This window comes from Mobula birostris, chromosome 5 (genome assembly GCF_030028105.1).
Source record: "Mobula birostris isolate sMobBir1 chromosome 5, sMobBir1.hap1, whole genome shotgun sequence".
NCBI lineage: Eukaryota > Metazoa > Chordata > Chondrichthyes > Myliobatiformes > Myliobatidae > Mobula > Mobula birostris.
Genome location: NC_092374.1, coordinates 87,540,485 through 87,568,252, shown reverse-complemented (window position 1 = coordinate 87,568,252; position 27,768 = coordinate 87,540,485). Strand labels below are relative to the sequence as shown.

Below are 27,768 nucleotides of genomic sequence, written 5' to 3'. Positions count from 1 at the left end.
AGCAGTAGAGATTGTGGTGGCAATAGTAATGATCTTTCAAGAATCATTGGACTCTAGCATGGTTCCGGAGGACTGGAAAATTGCAAATGTCACTCCACTCTTTAAGAAAGGAGAGAGGCAAGGAAATTATAGACCAGTTAACCTGACTTCAGTGGTTGGGAAGATATTGGAGTCAATTGTTAAGGATGAGGTTATGGAGTACTTGGTGACACAGGACAAGATAGGACAAAGTCAGCATGGTTTCCTTCAGGGAATCTTGCCTGATGAACCTGTTGGAATTCTTTGAGGAGATTACAAATAGGATAGATAAAGGGGAAGTGGTGGATGTTGTATATTTGGATTTTCAGAAAGCCTTTGACAAGGTACCACACATGAGGCTGCTTACCAAGTTTAGAGCCCACGGCATTACAGGAAAGTTACTAATATGGTTGGACGATTGACTGATGGGTAGGAGGCAGCGAGTGGGAATAAAAAATCCTTTTCTGGTTGACTAGTGGTGATCCGTAGGGATCAGTGTTGGGACTGCTTCTTTTTATGCTATATATCAATGATTTAGATGATGGAATAGATGGCTTTGTTGTCAAGGTTTCAGATGATACAACGATTGGTGGAGAAGTAGGTAGTGTTCAGAAAACAGGAAGGCTGCAGAAGGACTTAGAAAGGTTAGGAGAATGGGCAAGAAAGTGGAAAATGAAATACAATGTTGGTATATGCACGGTCATGCACTTTGGTAGAAGAAATGAATGCACAGACTATTTTCTAAACAGGGAGAATATCGAAAAATCTGAGATGCAAATGGACTTGGGAATCTTTGTGCAGAACACCCTAAAGGTTAATTTGCAGGTTGAGTTGGTGGTGAGGAAGGCAAATGCAATGTTAGCATTCATTTCATGAGGTCTAGAATATAAGAGCAGGGATGTGATGGTGAAGCATTATGAGGTACTGGTAAGACCTCACCTTGAGTATTGTGAGCAGCTTTGGGTTCCTTATGTAAGAAAAGATGTGCTGGCATTGGAGAGGGTTCAGAAGAGGTTCACAAGGATGATTCCAGGAATGAAAGAATTATCATACAAGGAACATTTGATGTCTCTGGGCCTGTACTCGCTGGAATTTAGAAGGATGAGGGGGATCTCATTGAAACCTTTTGAACATTGAGAGGCCTAGACGGAGTAGATGTGGAAAGAATGCTTCCCATGGTGGGGGAGTCTAGGACAAGAGGACACAGCCTCAGGATAGAGGGCATCCATTTAAAACAGAGTTGCAGAGAAATTTCTTTAGCCAGAGCGTGGTGAGTTTGTGGAATTTGTTACCACAAGCAGCAGTAGAGGCCAGGTTGTTGGGTGTATTTAAGTCAGAGACTGATAGGTTCTTGACTGGCCACAGCATCAAAGATTATGGGAAGGACAGGGTGTGGGGTTGAGGAGGAGAAAAAAGGATCAGCCATGATTGAATGGTGGAGCAGACTTGATGGGCCAAATGACCTAATTTTCCTCCTATGGTCTTATGGTCTTAATCCTAGGCTAATCACGAGACAATTCACAGTGACCTATTAACTTACCAACCAGTACGTCATTGGCCTGTGGGAGAAAATCAGAGCACTCAGAAAAAACCTATGTGGTCACAGGAGAACATACAATCTCCTTACCGGCAGTGGTGGGAATTGAACCCAGGTTGCTTGTACTGTAAAGCATTGTGCTAACCACTACATTACCGTGCTGCCTATATTCCCTCTCCTAAAATAGAATGCTAAAAGTGCATGATGCAGGGGAGGCTATTTGTCCTACCAAGCCGATACCAGCCCTCAATGTAGCAATCCCAGCAGTCTGTTTTTATCATGTCCCCTTTGAACTTTTTGGCCCATTTTCTCCCCCTAAGATGGTGACATGATAGCCTAGTGGCTAGAATAACATTTTACAGTGCTTCCTCCGCGAGCTCCAGTTTCCTCTTATATTCCAAAGACATTTGGGTTGGTAGGTTAATTGGTTCACCTGGATGTAATTGGATGGTATAAGTTTGTTAGAACAGGTTGGCAGGTTGGTTGGTTGTTTGTTTTGTTGATTGGTTGGGTGGATGGATGGACAGACGGATGGATAGATGGATGGATGGATGTAACTTCTGCCCCATGTACCTTTCCCTTCTGTCCAGAATTTAGAATCTGTGTCCTTTCCACCTCTCTGAATAAAATTCAAATGTCCCTGGAAGGTCAGGATTCCAGGAAGCCAAGTAACTGCATTTGGCGCAGGAAGTGAGGCCTGGTGTAGATAAACTATGACCAAATTGAATGGTGGAGCTGGCCTGGTGGCCTATTCCTGCTCCAGTTGTCTTGTTCTCTTCTAAGTAGCCATTCAGCTACTCAACCCTACTCTGCCATTCAAGAAGACCATGGCTAATCTTCAACCGCAACTCAACCTTCTTGCTATTTCTTTATATACTCCTTGATTCTTCTGATGTTGACAGGCTAAAGATTGGTGTTTTGTCAGACACCCTTCCCGTTATTTGCTTATCAGTGCAACCATAGAAAAAGGATACACTTACATCCTTTGCTGCCCATTCTCTGTAGCTGACACTGGTTTTCGGAAGAGTGAAATTTCCTGGGAGTGCACAGGTTTCCTCACACTGTTTCTAAATGGAATCATACATCACAATGAAACAAGGGTCAGTATTCAAAGTTCAAAGTACATATATGTCACCGTACACCAACCCAAGATTTGTGCGGGCATTCACAGTAGAACAAAGAAACACTATAGAGTGAATGAGAAACTTACACACAAATAATGACTGAAAAACCACCAATATGCAAAAAAACACCAAATAATAATAAATAAATAACATTGAGAACATGAATTGTTGAGTCCTTGAAAGTGTGTCCACTTTCACTGTTGTGGTTATCCACTCTGGTTCAGGAGCCTGATGGTTGTAGGGTAATAACAGTTCCTGATCCTGGTGGTTGGGGATCTAAGGCTCCTGTACCTCCTTCCCTATTGAACCTTACCTACTGAGGTTACAACCAGAAGGAACAAAAATATTGAGGTGGGCGATGGGGTTGGTATCATTAGCAGGGCTGGAGGTCCTGCATAGAGTTGGAGAGGATGGCATTGTTGGTGCCATCTTTACACATATACAAAGGGCAAACTCACTATTTGGCAACAACAGCAAGTGGACAATGGCAAATTAGATGCTAAGTTTACACTATGATCTGTTTAATTCTCTACAGAAGTGAATGGATTTGCTTTCACTGATTTTGTGCTACAAAATAAACCATTCTTCCTTGACTAATTGTTGACTACAAGTTGACCAATAGGCAAGAGAGGTGGTTAGTAGCAGCACAGAGGAAGGGCCAGGGTTGGCACATTTCACACAATTTGTAGCCCACTTGTGTCTTGGGGGGGGTTATTTTGCAATGCGAAGCTATATCTATTGTCCCACGCAGGGCAATAAACTTCCCAGCCTTTTGCTAGGGCATCAGAGCATGTTTTTATGCAACCTCTACCATGCAGAATGGCATCTCAAGGTACTTTATGGAGCAGTGAAAGGGAACTGAAACTAAGGAGAGAAGGGGACTGTGGCAGGCGGCTGGTAGAATTTTAGATATGTCGGAGTAACCTACTCAGCTTCACGAGCCTCTTCCACTTTATTTAAACCTTGGCTCATCTGTTAGTTAGTTACTGTCTGTTATACTGCTAGCATTTAGGGCAACAATGAAGGTTCTCCCTTTCTGTCTGTCTTTGGCCATCTTCTGTATTGTGCCCCAAGTATGGTTCAGAGTCCTCATGTCTACCTCTACAGTATGGTGCCAAGTTGTCTTTGGTGTCCCGTGTTTCCTCTGCCCTTCAGGGATCCAATGAAGTGCTGCCTTGATGATAGAGTGGGTCTCTTTTCTCATCACGTGCCCAATCCATCCTCACCATTTCCTCGTGATGATTGTGGCCACATCCTCTTGGTGACATATACTCATCTGTGCTCAAATCTATTTCTTTAACCTTTGATGTTCCTCATTATGAAACAAAATCACTATAAACCCTGGAAATTTAATTTACCATCCCAGACCCCTGGTGGCATTACCTGTGGCGGGGGTGGGGGTGGGGGGGGGGGTGAAATGTCAGTGTGCAGTGCATATCAGATTTCCACCGCCCTTCTTTGGAATTCCTATGGAATAGATGGGCTGAAGTGCCTGTTGCTGTGCTGTAGTCATAGTCATAGTCATACTTTATTGATCCCGAGGGAAATTGGGTTTCGTTACAGTTGCACCAACCAAGAATAGAGTATAAATATAGCAACAACCAAGAATAGAGTATAAATATAGCAATAGTGCTCTATGAATAGCCCGGCTCTAATCTTATACCCCTTTATTCTGAATCTACTGGCTCAAATCCTTTCCTATGTTCTCTTTGTGGGTTTTGACTCAACTCTCCTGCCCACCAACCTTTACGTTTAACACCCTCATTCCTCTAATCCTGAAGGAATGCCAGATAAACTGATGGAACCTGTCATCTTGACCTAACTGCTTAAGCCTTGCTATCAATCCAGTGCGTCTGGATTGCATCTAACCCATTGAAGATGTAACCTGTCATCTTAATCTAACTGTTTAAACCCTGCTATTGACTGGTGTATCTAGACTACACCTAATCCCATGAGTGCATACTATAAATGGATGGAATAATCCAGACAGGCTCAATATAAATACAGTATCATCTTCCCTTTAATCATCATCATTATGTGCCATGTCGTATGATGCAGGCGATCATGGTCTGTAACCATGTTCCTGGCAAATTTTTCTACACAAGTTGTTTGCCATTGCCTTCTTCTGGGCAGTGTCTTTACAAGACGGGTGACCCCAGCCATTATCAATACGCTTCAGAGGTTGTCTGTCTGGCATCAGTGGTCACAGGGTGGCACAGTGATTAGCACAACACTTTACATTACCAGTGACGCGGGTTCAATTCCCGCCGCTACCTACAAGGAGCTTGTGCATTCTCCCTGTAACCACGTGGGTTTCCTCTAGATGCTCCAGTTTCCTCCCACATTCCAAAGACATACCGGTTGGTAGGTTAATTGATCTTTGTAATTAGGCTAGGGTTAAATTGGGGGATTGTTGGGCGGCACGATTCGGAGGACCAGGAGGGCCTATTGTGCACTGTACACCAGTAAATAAACAAACAAACAGACCAGGACTTGTGATATGCACCAGCTGCTCATACAATTATTCACCACCCATTCCCATTACTTCACATGACCCTGATTGGGGGGGCTAAACAGGTACTACACCTTGCCCAAGGGTGACCTTTGGGTTAGCGGAGGGAAGGAATGCCTTACACCTCCTCTGGTAGAGACATATCTCCATCCTGCCACCCAAAAGTATACAAGCAAAATACCCATTCCATCAGTCATCTTTATCAGTTTGGGTGCTTAAGCAAGAATGTTTAGTGATTAATACAGTGCCCAGCACCTCTCCTCCTCCACAAATCCTAATTGAGTACTAATAAGAGAATACTGATGTGAACTTTTTATTTCTCTCTGTAGATGCTGCCTGACCTGTTGAGTTCTTCCAACATTTTGTGTGTTAACACTTGATTTGTCCTTCCTATATTCAAAGTGGATGACAGACTGACGTGAAGGAGATGCAGAGGAAAGGAGATCCAAAATGTGACACAGAGATGCAAGCTGAATTTGGAGGAATTCAAGAGGTGTTCAGAGGTTATGGTGCAAAGGTAGGGTGGGGGTGGTGGTAGAGGTGCATAAACACACATAATTCTGGAGAAACTTGGCGATCAACATTTCAGGAGAACTTTCGTCACTCTAAGACTAGAGGTCACAGCCTCAGAATATAGAGGCATCCATTCAGAATGGAGATAAGGAAGAATTTCTTTAGCCAGAGAGGGTGAAGCTGTGGAATTCATTGCACAGGCGGCTGTGGAGGCCAAGTCACTGGGTATATTTAAGGAATAGGTTGATAGATTCTTGATTCATCAGGGCATAAATGGATACAGGGGATTAGGGCAGGAGATTGGGGCTGAGAGGGAAATGGATCAGCCATGATCAAATATTAGAGCAGACTCTATAGGCCAAATAGCCTAATTCTGCTCCTATATAATCCTAGGAAACATCTATTGCTTATTCCTTTCCATGGATGCTGCCTGTCCCACCGTGTTCCTCCATCATGTCACCAGAATCAGGCTTAATAGTCATAGTCATAGTCATAGTCATACTTTATTGATCCCGGGGGAAATTGGTTTTCATTACAGTTGCACCATAAGTAATAAATAGTAATAAAACCATAAATAGTTAAATAGTAATATGTAAATTATGCCAGGAAATAAGTCCAGGACCAGCCTATTGGCTCAGGGTGTCTGACCCTCCAAGGGAGGAGTTGTAAAGTTTGATGGCCACAGGCAGGAATGACTTCCTATGATGCTCTGTGCTGCATCTCGGTGGAATGAGTCTCTGGCTGAATGTACTCCTGTGCCCACCCAGTACATTATGTAGTGGATGGGAGACATTGTCCAAGATGGCATGCAACTTGTACAGCTTCCTCTTTTCAGACACCACTGTGAGAGAGTTCAGTTCCATCCCCACAACATCACTGGCCTTACGAATGAGTTTGTTGATTCTGCTGGTGTCTGCTACACTCAGCCTGCTGCCCCAGCACACAACAGCAAACATGATAGCACTGGCCACCACAGACTCGTAGAACATCCTCAACATTGTCCGACAGATGTTAAAGGACCTCAGTCTCCTCAGGAAATAGAGACGGCTCTGACCCTTCTTGTAGACAGCCTCAGTGTTCTTTGACCAGTCCAGTTTATTGTTAATTCGTATCCCCAGGTATTTGTAATCCTCCACCATGTCCACCAGTAATATCACTGGTATATATCGTGAACTTTGCTAACTTTGCAGCAGCAGTACAATGTAATGCATAATAATAGAAAAGAGAAAAACTGTGAATTACAGTAAGCATATACATATTAAATAGTTAAATTAAATAAGTAGTGCAAAAATAGAAATAAAAAGTAGTGAGGTAGTATTCATGGGGTCAACGTCCATTCAGAAATCCGATGGCAAAGGGGAAGAAGTTGAATCATTGAGTGTGTGCCTTCAGGCTTCTGTACCTCCTTCCTGATGGTAGCAATGAGAAGAGGGCATGTCCTGGGTGATGGGGGTCCTTAAAGATAGATGCCGCCTTTTTGAGGCATCGCTCCTTGAAGATGTCCTGGATGCTACAGAAGCCAGTGCCCATGATGGAGCCAACTAAGTTTACGACTCTCTGCAGTTTCCTTTGATCTTTGCAGTAGCTCCCCCACCCCCCATACCAGACACTGATGCATCCAACAGGAATTCTGCAGATGCTGGAAATTCAAGCACTCTGTCCCTCTGACTATACCCCTTGCCCATCCTCTGGGTTCCCCCCCACCTTGTCTTTCTCCCCGGACCTCCTGTCCCATGATCCTCTCGTATCCCCTTTCCCAATCACCTGTCCAGCTCTTGGCTCCATCCCTCCCCCTCCTGTCTTCTCCTATCATTTTGGATCTGCCCCTTCCCCTCCCACTTTCAAATCCCTTACTCACTCTTCCTTCAGTTAGTCCTGACGAGGGGTCTCGGCCTGAAACGTCGACTGTACCCCTTCCTAGAGATGCTGCCTGGCCTGCTGCGTTCACCAGCAACTTTGATATGTGTTGCTGATGCATCCAGTTAGAATGCTCTCTACGGTATATCTGTAGAAATCTGTGAGTATTTTAGGTGATGTACCAAATCCCCTTAAGAAGAGACAGACCGCAAGAGGAATGAGGGTGAGACATGAGGCGTTGCAGTAACAGATGGAGTGATGGAGAGCTGCTACAGACAAAGGTACTGCATCTATCACATAAGTGCCAACAGGGGTAAAACTGATCTATTTGGTGGTAATCCGCTCTACACATCCAAAAGAATTAGTCAGCACTAGCCTGCTGTTTCAAAAATCATTGCAGGCTGAAGACGACAGTAAGGAATGTTATCAGCTAAACACTTATCATGCTGGTGTGAAATTCCACTCTCTGCTTTTTTAACAGAGGAGCTAACTGCTTTCACAATCACCAAGTTAGGCATTTACAGAAATAGTGGGAAGTGGAATCTGACGACAGGCCCACTGACAGTGTGAAATGATAACTGGAGTCCCTTAATGATGGGGCATGTTCAAAACAAGGCGATGCAATGTGGTTGCATGATGACTGTCCTGTCTCGAGCTCTTCCTGCCTACGTCATTTGTACCATTACTGTAGAGTCTGGAGAGCAGAGGAAGGTGGGTAGTGGGTCCGATAAGAAGACCACTAACCAGACTGGGTTCAAGTTCAAAATAAATTTTATTATCAGAGTACATACAACCCTGAGATTCACTTTCCTGCAGGCATACTCAATAAATCAATAGAATAGTAACTATAAACTAGATAATTGAAAGATCAACCAGAGTGCAAAAGGCAACAAACTGTGCAAATACAAATATAAATAAATAGTAATAAATAACGAGAACATGAGATAATGAGATAAAGAGTCCTTAAAGTGAGATCATTGGTTGTGGGAACGGCTCAATGGATGGGCAGGTGAGTGTAGTATCCTCTTTTGTTTGAGAACAGTAACTGTTCTTGAGCTTGGTGGTGTGAGTCCTGAGGCTCTTGTACCTTCTACCTGATGAGAAAAGAACATGGGTGGTGTGGCCCTTGAGGGAAGCTTGCCATTTCTGTTTCCTAATTAGAGGTAACCTCTGCATCTTTCAGAATGACTATCATTAGAATGGGGAACAGTGAGGCTCATTCTAGGTCACCATGCCTTGTGTCAACAACTGAAATTTCTGGGAAGCCTGGCATTACTTACAATCTTCCCCAGTATGTTGTCACTTAGTTCTAGGAGGATGTGTGGTGGTTGCATTTACTCACCCTCCACTGGATATTATCAGGGTCGTAACACATGAAGCCCCATCCTAAATTCCTCTCCCCAGCATTCCATTCCCATCCACAGTCCTCTGCCCAAAATAGTTGCACTTTGTGAGGACAAACCATGGTAAGACTTATACGGAGTGCAGTAGAACAGGGGAATCTGGGAACACAAATCCATAATTATTTTAAAGTGGCATCACAGGTAGATAGGATTGTGAAGAGAGCTTTTGGCACATTGACCTTCATAAATCAAAGAATGAAGTATAGCAGTTGAGGTGTTACGTTGAAATTGCGTAAGATGTTGGTGAGGCCTAATTTGTAATACTGTTTGCAGCTCTGATCACATAACTACAGGAAAGATAATAAGATTGAAAGAGCACAGAGAAATTCACAAGGATGTTACCAGGACTTGAGGACCTGAATTATAGGGGAAAGGTTGAATAGGTTAGGACTTTATTCCATAGAACATAGAAGAATGAGGAGTGATTTGATAGAGGTATACAAAATTGAGGAGTACAGATAGAGTAAATGCAAGCAGGCTTTTTCCACTGAGGTTGTATGAGGCTAAAACTAGAGGTCATGGGTTAAGGGTGAAAGGTGAAATGTTTAAGGGGAACATGAGGGGAAACTTCTTCACTCAGAGGGTGGTGCGAGTGTGGAATGAGCTGCCAGTGGAAATGATGGACGGAAGTCCAATTTCAACATTTAAGAGAAATTTGGATAGGTACATAGATGCAAGGAGTATAGAGGGTTATGGTTTAGGTACAAGTTGATGGAACTGGGCAGAGTAATAGTTTGGCACAGACTGGATGGGCTGAAGGGCTTGTTTCTGTGCTGGGGTGTCCTAAGACTAGGTGAGGTTTTATAGGCCATTTTGATTCTTTGGTGAGAGAGAGTGAAGCAAACTAAACCTTGTTTTCACCTGGCATTCACTTCCTAATGGCAACGGAAACCTGTCTGATCTCCTGAGGTGAAGTGAGCCGAACATATGGCAGGTTAGCTGACTCAGGTGATAGAGAATGGATCATGGAGGCTTCCTGATCCATGAGCATCAATGACACTGCTAAAGCAAATCACACTATCGAGAGATATGAAGTTATATCAGTATATATGATTGATTGACACCCATCAGTGAAAGCTAATGCAATTTTTTTCACGTCTCTAGTTAGAGGAAAAGTACATACTTTGGGATTCATCAAATCTCATGGTTTTCTATGGTGATATATATGTACTTTGATAATAAATATACTTTTGAACTTTGAATCTTGGGATAAAGACAATTTCCCAGATCTAATTTTATGGAATGCATAAATGAGTAAGATTTTAAGATTAGCTACCATCCTATATATTTTTTAAAAATCCCTTAACAATTGGCATCAACAGAATGTGAGTTATCCAGTCATCTACGGTATATCAACTTTGACCCATCAACGATTATGCAATTTCTCCAGGATATTCACAGATTTTCCACAACTTGTAGTAGAAGACCTCATGGGAAGGTAAACGATAGTTCTCTACAGGGTTCTTGAGTCATTTTAAGCACACTCATCAGGTTGGAAGCATTGCCCTATTATCCCAAGTTAAACTTTGTTGTTTTGATTAATGCATCATTTGACATTCATATATAGCATTAAATATTATTGGAGTTGGGTTGGGTACATTTTGATCTTTTCTCTCTTGTTTTTCTTCTAAGACCATTAACTTCTAGCATTATTGCTTTTTTAAAAAAATATGTATTATCTTGCCTATTTCTGAGAGCAGTTAAGAGCCAAGCTTCATAGATGGCAGAGTTTGTCATCAGAATGTCAGTTATATTTGATACCTGTACCCGGCTGGAAAGCTAAGGCAAGTTTATTTGTGATAGAATTTCTCCCCAAAATAACATTGATGACCAGATGGACGGTGACATTTGAAGTAAGTTGTCAGGTTTGTAGTGCAGTCCCTTAAATTGCTAGTACAGAAACTTAACTATTATTGTTTTAAATAGATTGAGAACAGGATCGTACAGGCCTTTATTTTTCCCTGCATATAAAAAGAATTGTTGTCAATTGTGTAAGTATACTACCAACCCCACCCTCAACCTCAACTTTATCTCCAACTTGGAAAGGAACTTTCAAAGTTTTACCGAGACATTAGAATGTCTATTAAGAAAGACAAAAATTAAGCAGATGCTATGGCTCCCCAATTTCTGAAGTGTCCTGTATTAATCTATTGTTGAGGACAATGGACAATCAAGGGGTCAGTCTCAAGCACAAATGAAACACTGCGTTATGCCACAGAAATTCACATAATGGCCTACCGCTGTATTCGCAGCATTCTTTGCTTCTCTAATGTAATTGTCCAGCACCCGGATGTCACAGATTGGTTGGAGAGGAGTTGACTTTGCAGGTTTTATGTAACCGAATAACATCATTAGAACTGCAAGAAGTCCTAAGTTGGAGTAAACATAAAGAACACAGAGAACATAGAGTTAACATAGAGTCATAGAGCACTACAGCAGAGAAACAAGCTGTTAAGCCCATCTATTCCATGCTGAACTATCAATCTGCCTAGTCCCATCGTCTTGTACCTGGACCGTAGCCGCCCATAACCCTCCCATCCACGTACCTATCCAAACTTCTCTTAAATGTTGCAATTGAACCCGCATCCACTATTTCCACAGGTAGTTCGTTCCACACTCTCACCACCCTCTGAAGAAGTTCCCCTTAAACATTTCACCTTTCACCCTTAACCTATTCTCTTCCCAACATGTGGTAATATCTGTGACAAAAACAAAACTGCCTGTCAGATGTGAGCTGCTCAGTGGTGGGCTTTGCAATATTATTTTAGGGAGGGATCTAATGGAAACTGAATGCTCTCGTTGTAAGAGCAATACAAAAACAAAGCTGAATGTGCATACACCTGACACTAGCAGAAATCTGGCTGTCAGTCATCTAAAGATAGACCAGTATCTAAATAGGCAACAAACGTGTGTCAGGGAGGTTAGGTTAACTCTGAGGAACAGTAAGTAGACCAAGTGAAATTTTATCAACTGAATCCATGGGGTCTTGTGGTTCAGTTATCCAAATTATAATATTAGCAATGCCAGAAACAGGGGTGGAGGGAATGTTGTGAATCTATGGAGGTTTTGCTGGCTGCTCGCTCTGCAGAACCTATTTTCTCCTTGGCTGCAAAGAGAAGAGCCATTATGACCGTCACAAACACTACTGAACGAGCCTCCAGATGGCTATGAATCAAGAGGTATGACTGGTGGACCAATGCTGCTGGGACACAAGCCTGTAGCCTGATCAACTCTGGCTGGGTTGCCTGGAAAAGGGTGTCTGATGTTGAAAGTCCTGAAATACCCAATGACCCCATACTGATGATGTGTCCCACCTCATCCTAGCATACATTTCCGCATCATTAGATTTAAAAACTGCTCCTCATTGTTTAATCGATACAGTTCATGGGTTGGACTCTGTAGTTCATGTTATGATGTGTATCTGGTTTCAGGTCACTCCTGTTTTTTTGCTGCTATTTTGGGTGATTTTGGATCAGAGTGGCCTGTAAATAATATGCTGAACTGAATATACCTGGACCCTTTCGATTTTGTAGTTTATATTTTGCGTTTTTTGTTATTTTTTTTGTTGCCATTTACGCGATTTTTTTGTGTGTGAGGGAGGATTGATGTTTTTCTTTGAATGGGTTTTGTCCGTGGGGAAGATGAATCGCAAGGTTGTATACTGTACATATACTTTGATAATAAATGTACTTTGAATCTTTGAATCTTTTAGATTTCATTGGCATTGCCTCTTTAGCCTCTTTGAAATGATTAGGAAAATTTGGGAGTGCCTGACAAACTACTTGTGGTTCAGTGGGAAAAATACATTCTTAATGGGTTAAAAACTTTTTTTCATTCATCCATTTCTGACCAATCAAACAAAGATGAAGATTAATGAACTCACAATGAATCCTCCAAAATAGGGATTCTCCACCACTTATCCACATCCTCTACTACCTCCCACCCCTCTCAGGGTCTATGGGGAAATTTTACTACAGAAACAAAGCTTCAGCGGGGTGGAGATGTGCCTCTGCCAAAGGAGGTGTAAGGTGCTCTTTCCCTCCGCTAGCCTGCAGGTCACCCTTGGGCAAAGTGTAGAACCTACTTAGCCACCGCAGGACCCCAGCCCCATCAGGGTCACGTGAAGCCATAGGAGAGGGTGTGGGTGGTGGATTTGCCAAGAATAATCAGGGTAAACGCCATGATTGCCCACATCATACAACATGGCACATAATGAGTTGTAAACTCAGTCAGCTTCTTCATAGGCACTAACTTTCCCAGCATTCAGGATATCTTCAAGGAACGAAGCCTCAGAATGGTGGCCCATCACCCACCACATACCCTCCTCTCATTGCTACCATCAGGAAGGAGGTATAGAAGCCTGAAGGCACACACTCACAATTCAGGAACAACTTCCTCCCCCCCGCCATCAGATTTCTGAATGGATATTGAACCCGTGAACACTACCTCACTATTTTTGCATTACCTACTTAACATATAAGTAATTCACAGTTTTTATTATTATATATTACAATGTACTGCTGACACATAACAACAAATTTTATGACATATGCCTGTGATAATAAACCTGCTTCTGATACTGATGATGATCAAAATCAAGGATGTAATATTGAGACTTTATAAAGCACCGGTGAGGCCTCACTCGGAGTATTGTGAGCAGTTATGGGCCACTTATCTTAGAAAGGATGTACTGAAATTGGAGAGGGTTCAAAGAAGGTTCACAAAAATGATTCCAGGATTAAATGGCTTGTCATATGAAGAGTGTTTGATGGCTATGGACCTGTATTCACTGAAATTCAGATGAATGAGGGGTAACCTCAGTGAAACCTATTAAATAGTGAAAGGCCTCGATAGACTGGATGTGAAGAGATGTTTCCTATGGTGGGAGAGTCTAAGACCAGAGGACACAGCCTCAGAATAGAGGGGTATCCTTTCAGAACGGAGATGAGGAGCAATTTCTTTAGCCAGAGAGTGGTGAATCTGTGGAAATCTTTGCCACAGGCAGCTGTGGAGGCCAAGTCTTTAGGTATATTTAATGCAGGGGTTGATAGATTGGTCAGGGCATGAAGGGATATGGGAAGAAGGCAGGAGACTGGGGTTGTGAGGAATATTGGATCAGCAATGATGAAATGACAGAGCAGACTCGATAGGCCAAATGGCCTAATTCTGCTCCTATATCTTATGGTCTTATGATGAAACTACTTCTAAAGTAGGCAAGCAGCAAAATGAAAGGGATTTGGCAAAAGGTTGCAGTGTTATAGAAAAACAAGGAGGTGGGGTTGAGGTGATGGAAATGTGTCTGAACAAATGCTGTGCTGGGAGCCAGCCACAGACTAATGGGCCTTCTTTGTAATAAAAAGTCATAGGAATTGAAGCTGTCAGTTTCGTAAGTGGATACATAGAGATAAAGAAGAGAAAATACAGTAGAAAATTGAAAGTGGAGGGATGTAATTATAATTAATCCTTGACACAGGATCCTGGTATGTACCAACTACTCAAGCGACCATCCACCATGGCTTCAGGTGACCTTGACAGGTGGTGTTGGGGGGTGGGGGCTAAGCAGGTGCTACACCTTGCCCAAAGGTGACCTGTTGTCTAGTGGAGGAAAGGACCATCTTACCCGTCCTTTGGTAGGGACATATCTCCACCCCACCACCCAAGGGGTAAGTTTACAGTAGATAATTAATTTAGCAGCACATCTAGGGGAAATCCATACAGTCACAGACAGAATGGAAAAACTCCACAGGAACAGCAGAGGTCAAGGTCAGACATTTGTTCTATGGGCTTCTTTTCTTATTAATTCATTCCTGTTCTTTTCAGAGAAATCTGAAAGCTTGTGGATTGTGTATTGATATCTAGAAATGCATTCTGACAAACACTGAATCGCCTTCATTCAGTGCTCAACTCTCCTTAGGTTTGTGTTCCCTGGTTGTTGACTATCTACATTCAAGATTGCTTGTTGTCATTCATCAGTACACAAGTGTAAAGGAGAATAAAATGTTAGTTACTCAGGGTCCGATGCAGCACAAAAATACAAAAAGCACAAAGAACACAATAATAACACAATAAATATAACTACATAAGATTAGCTTATATACTGTGCATAGACTGATTGTACGTACATAAAGTAGCACTAAATGTGGAGATGTGCTGTTATGTGCTGTCATATGACGTGGGCAATCATGATCTTTCCACAACCATGATTGCTCTTGGGCAAATTTTTCTATACAAGTGGTTTGCCATTGCCTTCTTCTGGGCAGTGCCTTTACAAGCCATTATCTATACTCTTCAGAGATGGTCTGCCTGGTGTCAGTGGTCACATAACCAGGACTTGTGATATGTACCAACAGCTTATACGGCCTTCCATCTCCTGCTCCCACGGTTTCACGTCACTCTGATCAGGTGGAGGAGGGCTAAGTGGGTACTACACCTTTCCCAATGGTGACCGGCAGGCTAGTGTAGGGAAGGAGTGCCTTACACCTCCTTTGGTAGAGACATGATTCCACCCGCCACCCCGAGGTACCGGAGTATCTGTACATAAGGTGACTGTGACAGGAATTGATAAAGTAGTGGTGGTGAGGGGCATGGTGGAATGAGTTAATAGATGGAGGTGTTGATCAGCCTGACAGTTTGGGTGAAGTAACTGGTTTTGAGTCTGGCAGTCTTCGTGTGGGTACTGTGCGGCCTCCTCCCTGATGGGAATGCAGTTGAGAGCGTCCTAACATGCTGCATCACTGTATGGTATGGAAAATGCAATGCAGCAAAGAGGGGGGCACTTAAAACTGCCCAACGCATTACCAGCAGCAGCCTGCCCACCATCAGGGATGTGTATGCACAGAGACATGCTAGAAAAAGCCCAGCAATAGCAAGGATCACTCCTATTCCTCAAATTGTCAGGATGCTGTTCATTGACAATAGCTCAACACTTAACACCATCATTCCCACAATCCTGATTGATAAATTACAGAACCTGGGTCTCTGTAGCTCCCTCTGCAATTGGATCCTTGACTTCCTAACCAGAAGATTATAATCTGTGCGGATTGGTGATATCTCCTCCTCACTGACGATCAATACTGATGCACCTCAAGGGTGTGTGTTTAGCCCACAGCTCTTCTCTCTCTACACCCATGACCGTCTGGCTAGGTATAGCTCAAATGCCATCTATAAATTTGCTGATGACACAACCATTGTTGGTAGAATCTCAGCTGGAGATGAGAGGGAATACAGGATATCTGAGGATCTAACCTGGTCCCAACATATTGATGCAGCTACAAAAAAGGCAAGACAGTGGCTATATTTCATTAGGAGTTTGGAGAGATTTGGTTTGTCACCTAAAACACACAAAAACATCTATAGATGTAACATGCAGAGCATTCTGACAGGCTGCACCACTGCCTGGTATAAGGGAGTGGGGGCTACTGCACAGGACCGAAAGAGACTACAGAAAGTTGTAAAATTAGACAGCTCCGTAGTATTCAAGATATAGTATTCAAGACATCATCAAGAAATGGTGCCTCAGAAAGGCGGCGTCCTTTTTTAAGGATGCCATCACCCAGGACATTCCCTCTTCTCACTGTTATCACCAGGATGGAGGTACAGAAACCTGAAGGCACACACTCAGCAATTCAGGAACAGCTTCTTCCCCTCTGCCATCCAATTCCTAAATGGATATTGAACCCATGAACACTACCTCATTTTTTAAAATTATTTCTATTTTTGCACTATTTTTTATCTATTTAATATACATATATTTATAATAAGCCTGTGAGGGAGGGAGAAGCTGTGTGCATGTGAGTGAATGTGCGCGCGTGTGGGGGAGGGCCTGTGCGCGTATGTGTGACGTTGTGGTGTGAGCGCATGTGTGACGGAGTGGCTGTCGTGTATGTGTGACAGAGTGGTGTGCGTGCATGTGTGACGGAGTGGTGTGCGTGTATGTGTGACGGAGTGGTGTGCGCACATGTGTGACGTTGTGGCTGTGCGCATGTGTGACGGAGTGGTGTGCGCGCATGTGTGACGGAGTGGTGTGAGCGCATGTGTGACGGAGTGGTGTGAGCACATGTGTGACATTGTGGCTGTGCGTGTATGTGTGACGGAGTGGTGTGCGTGCATGTGTGACGGAGTGGTGTGCGCACATGTGTGACGGAGTGGTGTGCGTGTATGTGTGACGGAGTGGTGTGAGCGCATGTGTGACGGAGTGGCTGTGCGTGTATGTGTGACGGAGTGGCTGTGTGTGTATGTGTGACTGAGTGGTGTGCGTGCATGTGTGACATTGTGGCTGTGCGCACATTTGTGATGGAATGGCTGTGCGAGCATGTGTGACGTTGTGGCTGTGCGTGCATGTGTGACGGAGTGGTGTGTGCGCATGTGTGACGGAGTGGTGTGAGCGCATGTGTGACGTTGTGGCTGTGCGTGCATGTGTGACGGAGTGGTGTGTGCGCATGTGTGACGGAGTGGTGTGAGCGCATGTGTGACGTGGCTGTGCGTGCATGTGTGACGTGGTGTGAGCGCATGTGTGACGGAGTGGTGTGAGCGCATGTGTGACGGAGTGGTGTGCGTGCATGTGTGACGGAGTGGTGTGTGCACATGTGTGACGGAGTGGCTGTGCGTGTATGTGTGACGGAGTGGTGTGCGTGTATGTGTGACGGTGTGGTGTGCATGCATGTGTGACGTTGTGGCTGTGCGTGCATGTGTGACGTTGTGGTGTGAGCACATGTGTGACAGAGTGGCTGTGCGTGTATGTGTGACGTTGTGGCTGTGCGTGCATGTGTGACGTTGTGGTGTGAGCACATGTGTGACGGAGTGGCTGTGCGTGTATGTGTGACGGAGTGGTGTGCGTGCATGTGTGACGGAGTGGTGTGAGCACATGTGTGACGTTGTGGCTGTGCGTGCATGTGTGACGGAGTGGTGTGCGTGTATGTGTGACGGAGTGGTGTGCATGCATGTGTGACGTTGTGGCTGTGCGTGCATGTGTGACGTTGTGGTGTGAGCACATGTGTGACAGAGTGGCTGTGCGTGTATGTGTGACGTTGTGGCTGTGCGTGCATGTGTGACGTTGTGGTGTGAGCACATGTGTGACGGAGTGGCTGTGCGTGTATGTGTGACGGAGTGGTGTGCGTGCATGTGTGACGGAGTGGTGTGAGCACATGTGTGACGTTGTGGCTGTGCGTGCATGTGTGACGGAGTGGTGTGCGTGTATGTGTGACGGAGTGGTGTGCGTGCATGTGTGATGTTGTGGCTGTGCGCGCATGTGTGACGGAGTGGCTGTGCGCGTATGTGTGACGGAGTGGTGTGCGTGCATGTGTGACGGAGTGGTGTGAGCACATGTGTGACTGAGTGGTGTGTGCACATGTGTGACGGAGTGGCTGTGCGTGTATGTGTGACGGAGTGGTGTGCGTGCATGTGTGACGGAGTGGTGTGAGCACATGTGTGACTGAGTGCTGTGCGTGTATGTGTGACGGAGTGGTGTGCATGCATGTGTGACGGAGTGGTGTGCGCCCATGTGTGACGGAGTGGTGTGCACGCATGTGTGACAGAGTGGCTGTGCGTGCATATGTGATGGAGTGGTGTGAGCACATGTGTGACGGAGTGGTGTGAGCGCATGTGTGATGGAGTGGTGTGAGCACATGTGTGACGGAGTGGTGTGAGCGCATGTGTGATGGAGTGGTGTGAGCGCATGTGTGATGGAGTGGTGTGCGTGCATGTGTGACTGAGTGGCTGTGTACATATGTGATGCAATGGTGTGCGCGCATGTGTGACGGAGTGGTGTGAGCGCATGTGTGACGGAGTGGTGTGCGCGCATGTGTGACAGAGCGGTGTGAGCACATGTGTGACGGAGTGGCTGTGCGTGTATGTGTGACGGAGTGGTGTGCGCACATGTGTGACGGAGTGGTGTGCATACATGTGTGACGGAGTGGCTGTGCGGGTATGTGTGACGGGGTGGTGTGAGCACATGTGTGATGGAGTGGTGTGCGCACATGTGTGACGGAGTGGTGTGAGCACATGTGTGATGTTGTGGCTGTGCGCGCATGTGTGATGGAGTGGCTGTGAGCGCATGTGTGACGGAGTGGCTGTGCGCGCATGTGTGACGGAGTGGCTGTGAGCGCATGTGTGACGGAGTGGTGTGAGCGCATGTGTGACGGAGTGGCTGTGAGTACATGTGTGACTGAGTGGCTGTGAGCACATGTGTGACGGAGTGGTGTGAGCACATGTGTGACGGAGTGGCTGTGAGCGCATGTGTGACGGAGTGGCTGTGAGCGCATGTGTGACGGAGTGGTGTGAGCACATGTGTGACGGAGTGGTGTGAGCACATGTGTGATGGAGTGGTGTGAGCGCATGTGTGATGGAGTGGTGTGAGCGCATGTGTGACGGAGTGGCTGTGAGCACATGTGTGACGGAGTGGCTGTGAGCACATGTGTGACGGAGTGGTGTGAGCACATGTGTGACGGAGTGGCTGTGCGCGCATGTGTGACGGAGTGGTGTGAGCGCATGTGTGACGGAGTGGTGTGAGCGCATGTGTGACGGAGTGGCTGTGCGGGTATGTGTGATGGAGTGGTGTGAGCACATGTGTGATGGAGTGGTGTGAGCACATGTGTGACGGAGTGGTGTGAGCACATGTGTGACTGAGTGGTGTGAGCACATGTGTGACGGAGTGGTGTGAGCACATGTGTGACGGAGTGGTGTGAGCACATGTGTGACGGAGTGGCTGAGAGCGCATGTGTGACGGAGTGGCTGTGTGTGTATGTGTGACGGAATGCCTGTGTGTGTATGTGTGACGGAGTGGTGTGAGCACATGTGTGATGGAGTGGTGTGAGCACATGTGTGACGGAGTGGTGTGCGCGCATGTGTGACGGAGTGGTGTGAGCGCATGTGTGACGGAGTGGTGTGAGCGCATGTGTGACGGAGTGGCTGTGCGGGTATGTGTGATGGAGTGGTGTGAGCACATGTGTGATGGAGTGGTGTGAGCACATGTGTGACGGAGTGGTGTGAGCACATGTGTGACTGAGTGGTGTGAGCACATGTGTGACGGAGTGGTGTGAGCACATGTGTGACGGAGTGGGTGTGAGCACATGTGTGACGGAGTGGTGTGAGCACATGTGTGACGGAGTGGCTGTGAGCGCATGTGTGACGGAGTGGCTGTGTGTGTATGTGTGACGGAATGCCTGTGTGTGTATGTGTGACGGAGTGGTGTGAGCACATGTGTGATGGAGTGGTGTGAGCACATGTGTGACGGAGTGGTGTGCGCGCATGTGTGACGGAGTGGTGTGAGCACATGTGTGATGGAGTGGTGTGAGCACATGTGTGACGGAGTGGCTGTGAGCACATGTGTGACGGAGTGGTGTGCATGCACATGTGTGACGGAGTGGCTGTGAGCGCATGTGTGACGGAGTGGCTGTGTGTGTATGTGTGACGGAGTGGTGTGAGCACATGTGTGACGGAGTGGTGTGAGCACATGTGTGACGGAGTGGTGTGCGCGCATGTGTGACGGAGTGGTGTGAGCACATGTGTGACGGAGTGGCTGTGAGCACATGTGTGACGGAGTGGTGTGCGCACATGTGTGACGGAGTGGCTGTGAGCGCATGTGTGACGGAGTGGTGTGCGCACATGTGTGACGGAGTGGTGTGAGCACATGTGTGACGGAGTGGTGTGAGCACATGTGTGACGGAGTGGCTGTGAGCGCATGTGTGACGGAGTGGCTGTGCGCACATGTGTGACGGAGTGGTGTGAGCACATGTGTGACGGAGTGGTGTGCATGCATGGGAGGGAGTGAGAGTGTGCTCGTGGGAGGGAGTGACTGTGTGCATGAGTGACGGAATGACCGCGTGCATTTGATGTAAATGAATAAAGTTGCTTGTACCGATGGACCTGGACTTCTGAGGTCTAGAGAGTGGACCTGAACCAGTGCAATGGCTTTTCCACTTTAAAAACTCTCCTGAGCAGGTTTCCTGTCATTGTTGGATACAACAGACAACTGAGAAATATAGAAAACCTACAGCACAATACAGACCCTTTGGCCCACAAAGCTGTGCCGAACATGTCCTTACCTTAGAAATTACCTGGGGTTACCCATAGCCCTCTATTTCTCTAAGCTCCATGTACCTGTCCAGGAGTCTCTTAAAAGACCCTATCATATCTGCCTCCACCACCATCGCCGGCAGCCCAATCCACTCTCTGCATAAAAAACTTACCCCTAACATCTCCTCTGTACCTACTTCCAAGCACGTTAAAACTGTGCCTTCTCATGCTAGCCACTTCAGCCCTGGGAAAAAGCCTCTGACTATCCACACGATCAATGCCTTTCATCATCTTATACACCTCTATCAGGTCATCTCTCATCTTCCATCACTCCAAGGAAAAAAGTCCATGTTCACTCAACCTATTTTCATAAGGCATGCTCCCCAATCCAGGCAACATCCTTGTAAATCTCCTCTGCACCCTTTCTGTGGTTTCCACATCCTTCCTGTAGTGAGGCGACCAGAACTGAGCACAGTACTCCAAGTGGAGTCTGACCAGGGTCCTATATAGCTGCAACATTACCTCTCGGCTCCTAAACTCAATCCCACAGTTGATGAAGGCCAATGTACAAAACCAGTGCAAGCCCCTAGTGTAAATAATGGACTGCCTTTATACAGTGCTTTTGACAATTGTATCCTCCAAATTTTCATTTACATTGCAACATTCAAGATGATTGTTGATACCTTCAAATTCTTTACAGTTCCTAACTTAGTGAAATGGTTTCATTTTCACTCCTAGCCATTTTTGGCATCTCTGATCCTGAATGCTTGAAACCGCGGTGAGCAAAACAGTTCAGAATTGCCTTATTACTTATTTCTCACCCACTATCAGTGACAAAATATCACTGCTTTTTGAGCACAAACACACACAACAGACGTTATTTAAAAACTGTTTGCTCTAAGCACGGTCTAGTGTTTAACAGCCGTACTAGTGCATGTAACTAGTTAGAAAATTCAACTACGGTCTCTCGTCTAATTAGTAGCATATTTTCTCGATTAGTCTATGCTTTTTAAGGGATGTCCCAAGTAAGCGGCTGCCCCGATTAACTGATGGTCCAATTAACCAGAATCCACTGTACATGGAAACATACAGTGAAATGTGCTGAAGGTAGCTCACAAGTGTCACCAATATAGTTTGTTCACAATGTCCATCAATCAAGTTAAAAGTTAAAAGTCCACTATTCGTCTACCGGCAACAGGTTTGACATTATGACTATTTTCTACCCCAAATAAAGTCAAAGTAGACAATGTAATATAATATAATATAATATAAATAGAAAGCATTTTCTAACCTCACATTTATGAACATGGGCTTTCACGGGAATTTTGTGCCATTTTTCAATAGTTGTGATGAAAGAACTCAGCCAGAGATGTTGACTGTTTTCATTTGCATAAACGCTGCCTGACTTGTTGAGTTCATCCAGGATTTTATATGTGTTACTCTGGATTTCCAGCATCTGCAGAATCTCTTGTGTTTAGCGAAACATTTTCATCCTTTCGCTCTCACATACTGATCTTCCCCTTAAAAGCACTTGGTGTACACCCTAGAACTGTATACCAACTATGCAAAACTAGTTATAGGCCAAAATTTGGAAGATGCTCTTTTGGGGTGGTGAACGTATGAATGGATGCCCAAGACAGACGTGGAAATTGTTTTGTTGGCATAAAGCATGCAGTGTTGCCCCTCAATTCTTTAAAGCCCACCCATAATAAAAAAAACATGATTATTATCCTTACTGCCAAACAAAACACTGAATCAAGATGTGCCCACCATTGAACACAACTACACAAAGCGTCGTTGCAGGTAAGCAATGTCCATCAATCAGGGACCACCTTCCCCACTTTTTTTTTGTCATTATTCCCTAAACAATACAGTATAACAACTATTTACATAGCATTTACATTGTATTAGGTATTATAAGTAATCTAGAGATGATTTAAAGTATATGGGAGGATGTGCGTAGGTTATATGCAAATACTACGCCATTTTATATAAGGGACTTGAGCATCCGCGGATTTTGGTATCTGTGAGGGGTCCTGGAACCAATCCCTTGCGGATATACAACCCTGATATTCATTTTCTTATAGGCATATGCAACAAATCCAAAAAACACAATCGAATCAATGAAAGACCGCACCCAACAGGACAAGCAAACAACCAATATGCAAAAGACAACAAACTATGCAAACACAAAAGGAAAAAAACTAATAAAAAATAAGCAATAAGTATCAAGAACACGAGATGCAGAGCCATAGAAAGTGAGTCCACAGGTTGTGGGAACAGCTCAGAGAAATTGAGTGAAGTTATCCCCTCTGGTTCAAGAGCATTGTTGAGGGGTAATAACTGTTCCTGAACTTGGTGGTGTGTGTCCTGAGACTCCTATGCCTTCTTCCAGATTGTAGCAGTGAGGAGAGAGCATGGCCTGGATGGTGGGGTTCCTTGATGATGGATGCTGCTTTCCTGCAACAGCACTCTGCATAAATTTGCCTGATCATACGGAGGGCTTTAACCGTGATGGACCAGGCCGTATGCACTACTTTTTGTACAATTTTCCTATCAAAGGCATTGTAATTTCCATACCAGGCCGTGATGCTATCAGTTAATATACTCTCCACCACACATCTATAGAAGTTTGTTAGATATCATGCTGAATCTTCACAGTCTTCTAAGGAAGCAGAGGCATTGTCATCCTTTCTTCATAATTGACCAGAATAGGTCATCTGAAATGATAACACCGAGGAATTTATGTTGCTGACCCTCTCCACGTCTGATCCCCCGATAAGAACTGGCCGACAGACCTCTGGTTTCCCGCTCCTCATTTCACAGGAAACACCTCATTCCACATTGGACATATGACGTTGGGTAATACATTTTGAAATCCTCACAAACTTTGTATACACATCAGTATTTGGATAGTAAATGGTTCCAATAACTATACTATTCAGAAATTATGTAATTTTTCAATTAAAAAAAAGATTAATATTAATAATTTTTAAACAGGTTTTCTAAAATGCTTCACTTATTTCAATCTGTCTCTGTTATACATTAGTAATAGTACAACAACGAATACAGTCTTATGGTTTTTATATTCTATGTTTTTGTCCATTCTAACTCTGTTTATTTGCATGGGGAGAGGTGGATTTGGGTTCAATGTTCTTGTGGCTTTTTGTGTGGGGTGAGGGGAGTCTGAGGGCTGAAGTTCTTATTGTGTTTCATGTGGGAGGAGAGGGTTTGAGGCGTTGAAGATCAGGTTGCTGTTCTTTTTTTGTGCTGGGGGGGGTGCAGGGTTTGTTTGCCGTTTCTCTCTGAATTGACTTCAATGGTATTCCCTTGTTTCTTGCTATCTGGAGAAAAAAAATCAGAGAGTTGCATACTGCATACATCCTTTATGATAAATGAATCTTTGAACCTTTTGTACTAATCCTTTTTCTTTAAAGTCCATAATTATTATTACTAATTTATTATTCAACGATAATCTCTGCTCAAAATTACCATGTCATGCAGGAGATTTTTTGAAGAAGGTTTTTATCAATTTATTAGCAAAAATTTTAATATAGGAATAATCAGAATGGGAATATCACTCTGCATTCTCTCCCACACCTCCTTATACAATAGACTACAGACAGTGGCCAACAATGGCAGTACTATTCAGTCCCTCACCATCAAAAACCTAGCCACGCCATTGAGTTAACTAGGTGACCCCAAACACACACGTGGCTAGCAAGACTGGTGAGAAGTAGGGCATTGTTGTCCTGATTCTAAAGATCTTCCAATCCAGAGTGAAATGGAATTCTATCCATTTGACTGGATCTATCACACTAAAGGGAAGCATATTCCAGGACAAATGTAGACTGATCAGAATCATGTTTAATATCACTGGCGTATGATATGAAATATGTTAACTTTGCAGCAGCAGTACATAGTAATACATGATAAATATAGAAAAAAACAACTCAATTACAGTAAGTGTACATATATATATTGAATAGTTAAATTAAGATAAGTAGTGCAAAAACAAAAATAAAAAAAAGAGAGGTAGTGTTCATTGGTTCAATGTCCATTTAGAAATCTGATGGCAGAGGAAAAGGAGTTGTCCCTGAAGCATTGAATGACCATAAGACCATAAGATATAGGAGCAGAATTAGGCCATTTGGCCCATTGAGTCTGCTCTGCCATTTCATCACAGATGATCCAATTTTCCTCTCAGTCCCAATCTCCTGCCTTCTCCCTGTATCCCTTCAAGCCCTGACCAAACAAGAATATATCAATCTCTGTCTTAAGTATACATAAAGAATTGGCCTCCACATCTGCCTGTGGCAAAGGATTCTACAGATTCACCACTTTCTGGCTAAAGAAGTTCCTCCTCATCTCCGTCTAAGGCTGTGTCCTCCTCATCTATTCTAAGGCCGTGTCCTCTGGTCTTAGATTCTCCCTCCATAGAAAACATCCTCTCTACATCCACTCTATTCATGCCTTTCATCATTTGATAGACTTCAATGAGGTCACTCCTCATTTTTCGGAATCCCAGTGAATACAGACCCAGAGCCATCAAGCGCTCTTCATATGACAAGCTGTTCAAACCTGGAATCATTATCTTCAGCCCTGGTGTATACACCATCTGGTCCAGATGGCTTATCTACCTTCAGACCTTTCAGTTTCCCAAGAACCTTCTCTCTGGTTATGCTAACTTCACACACTTCATGACTCCTGACACCTGGAACTTCCATCATACTACTAGTGTCTTCTGCATGAAGACTGTCACAAAACACTTATTCAGCTCATTTTCCAGTGGTCCGATATCCACTCTCGCCTCTCTTTTATACTTCATGTATCTGAAGAAACTTTTGGCATACTCTTTTTATTATTGGCTGGTTTATTTTTGTACTCCATCTTTACCTTCTTAATAACTTTTTTAGTTGCCTTCTGTTGGTTTTTAAAAGCTTCCCAATCTTCTAACTTCCCATTCATTTTTACGTTATCATATGCCCTCTCTTTGGCTTTTATGTTGGCTTTGACGACTTTTGTTAGCCACGGTTGTGTCATCTTTCCTTTAGAATACTTCTTCCTCTTTGGGATGCATATATCCTGTGCCTTCCGAATTGCTTCCAGAAATTCCAACCATTGCTGCTCTGCCATCATCCCTACCAGCGTTCTCGTCCCCAGACAATTCTGGCCAACTCTGCACTCATGTCCCTGTAATTCCTTTACTCCACTGTAATACTAATACATCTGACTTTAGCTTCTCCTTCTCAAATTTCAGGATGAATTCGATCATGTGACGATTACTTTCCTAAGGGTTCCTTTACCTTAAGCTTTCTAATCAATTCCGGTTCATTGCATAGCACCCAATCCAGAATATCCGATCCCCTGGTGGGCTCAACCACGAGTTGCTCTAAAAAGCCATCTCGTAGGCACTCTAGAAACTCCCCCTCCTGGAATCCAGCGCCAACCAGATTTCCCCAATCTACCTGCATACTGAAGTCCCCCACGACTATTGTAAAATTCCCCTTTTGGTATGCATTTTCTATCTCCTGCTGTAATTTGTAGGCCACATCCTTACTACTATTTGGGGGTCTGTATACAACTTCCATGAGGGTCTTTTTACCCTTGCAGTTCCTTAGCTCTATCCACAATGATTCAACACCTTCTGACCCTTTGTTAACTCTTTGTAATGATATCATTTTGTTTCTACCAACAGAGCAATACCACCTTCTCTGCCTTCCTGCCTGTCCTTTTGATACAATGTGTATCCTTGGACATTAAGCTCCCAACTATAATCTTCTTTCAGCCAAAATTCAGTAATGCCTACAACATCATACCTGTCAATCTGCAACTGTACTGCAAGTTCATCTACCTTATTCTGTATACTGCGCACCCAACTTTTGATTCCTAACTTTGTCTAAAGTCTTACCAACATCTGCCTTCACAACCTCTCCACTAACTGTTCTGGCACTCTGCAACTCTAGTTTAAATCCCACTGTGCAGCATTAACAAACATTCCTGCTAAAATATAGTCCCACACCAGTTCAGGTGCAAACTGACCCATCTGTACTAGTCCCACCTTCCCTGGAAGAGAGCCCAATGATCCAAAAATCTTACACCCTTTCTCCTACACCAGCTCCTTAGCCATGTATTGGACAGTATAATCTTCCTAGTTCTGACCTCACTAGCACATGGCATAGATAGCAATCCTGAAATCACAACCCTGGAGGTCCTGCCCTTTAACTTAGCACCTAATTCCCTGAACTGCCTATGAAAAACCTCATCACACATCCAACCTATGTCATTGGTATCTACATGGACCACAACTTCTGGCAGTTCAGCCTTCCACTTTAGAATGCTGAGGACTTGATCTGAGATATCCCAGGCTCTGGCACCCGGGAGGCAACGTACCATCCAGGAATCTTGTTCTTGTCCATAGAACCTCCTGTCCATTCCGCTAACTAACAAATCCCCAATCAACACAGCGTGCCTCTTCTCTCTCCTTCCCTTCTGAGTCACAGAGGCAGATTCAGTGTCAGAGACACAACCACTGTGACCTTCCTCTGTTAGGTCATCTCCCCCTGCTGACAGTATCCCAAGTGATATACCTGCTGTTGAGGGAGATGGTCATGGGGTACTCTGCATTGGCTCCCTAACCCCTTTCCCCCTCCTGACTGTCACCCAGTTTCCTGTGTCCTGCACCTTGGGTGTAACTACCTCTCTGTATGTTCTATCTATCAGCTCTTCAGCCACCCGAATGATCCAGGGTTCATCCAGTTCCAACTCCAACTTCTTAATGCAGATCGTTAG

At 44.4% G+C, this 27,768-nt stretch overlaps 1 protein-coding gene across 3 annotated transcripts in view; it reads right to left on the bottom strand.

Annotated features, from left to right (window-relative positions):
• The window catches only part of epoa (erythropoietin a), a 65,680-nt gene that overhangs the window by 26,067 nt on the left and 11,845 nt on the right, over positions 1 to 27,768 (bottom strand). Inside the window, exons 1-3 of one of the 3 annotated variants that reach the window (XM_072258353.1) lie at positions 22,268 to 23,950; positions 11,203 to 11,333; positions 2,536 to 2,622 (exon numbers count right to left, since the gene is read on the bottom strand). In XM_072258353.1, coding sequence (XP_072114454.1) covers positions 2,536 to 2,622; positions 11,203 to 11,316 — 201 coding nt within the window. In that variant the 5' untranslated portion in view covers positions 11,317 to 11,333; positions 22,268 to 23,950. Of the gene's footprint in view, positions 1 to 2,535; positions 2,623 to 11,202; positions 11,334 to 22,267; positions 23,951 to 27,768 lie in introns of those variants that run through there. The other 2 variants (XM_072258350.1, XM_072258352.1) reach the window with 2 other exon arrangements.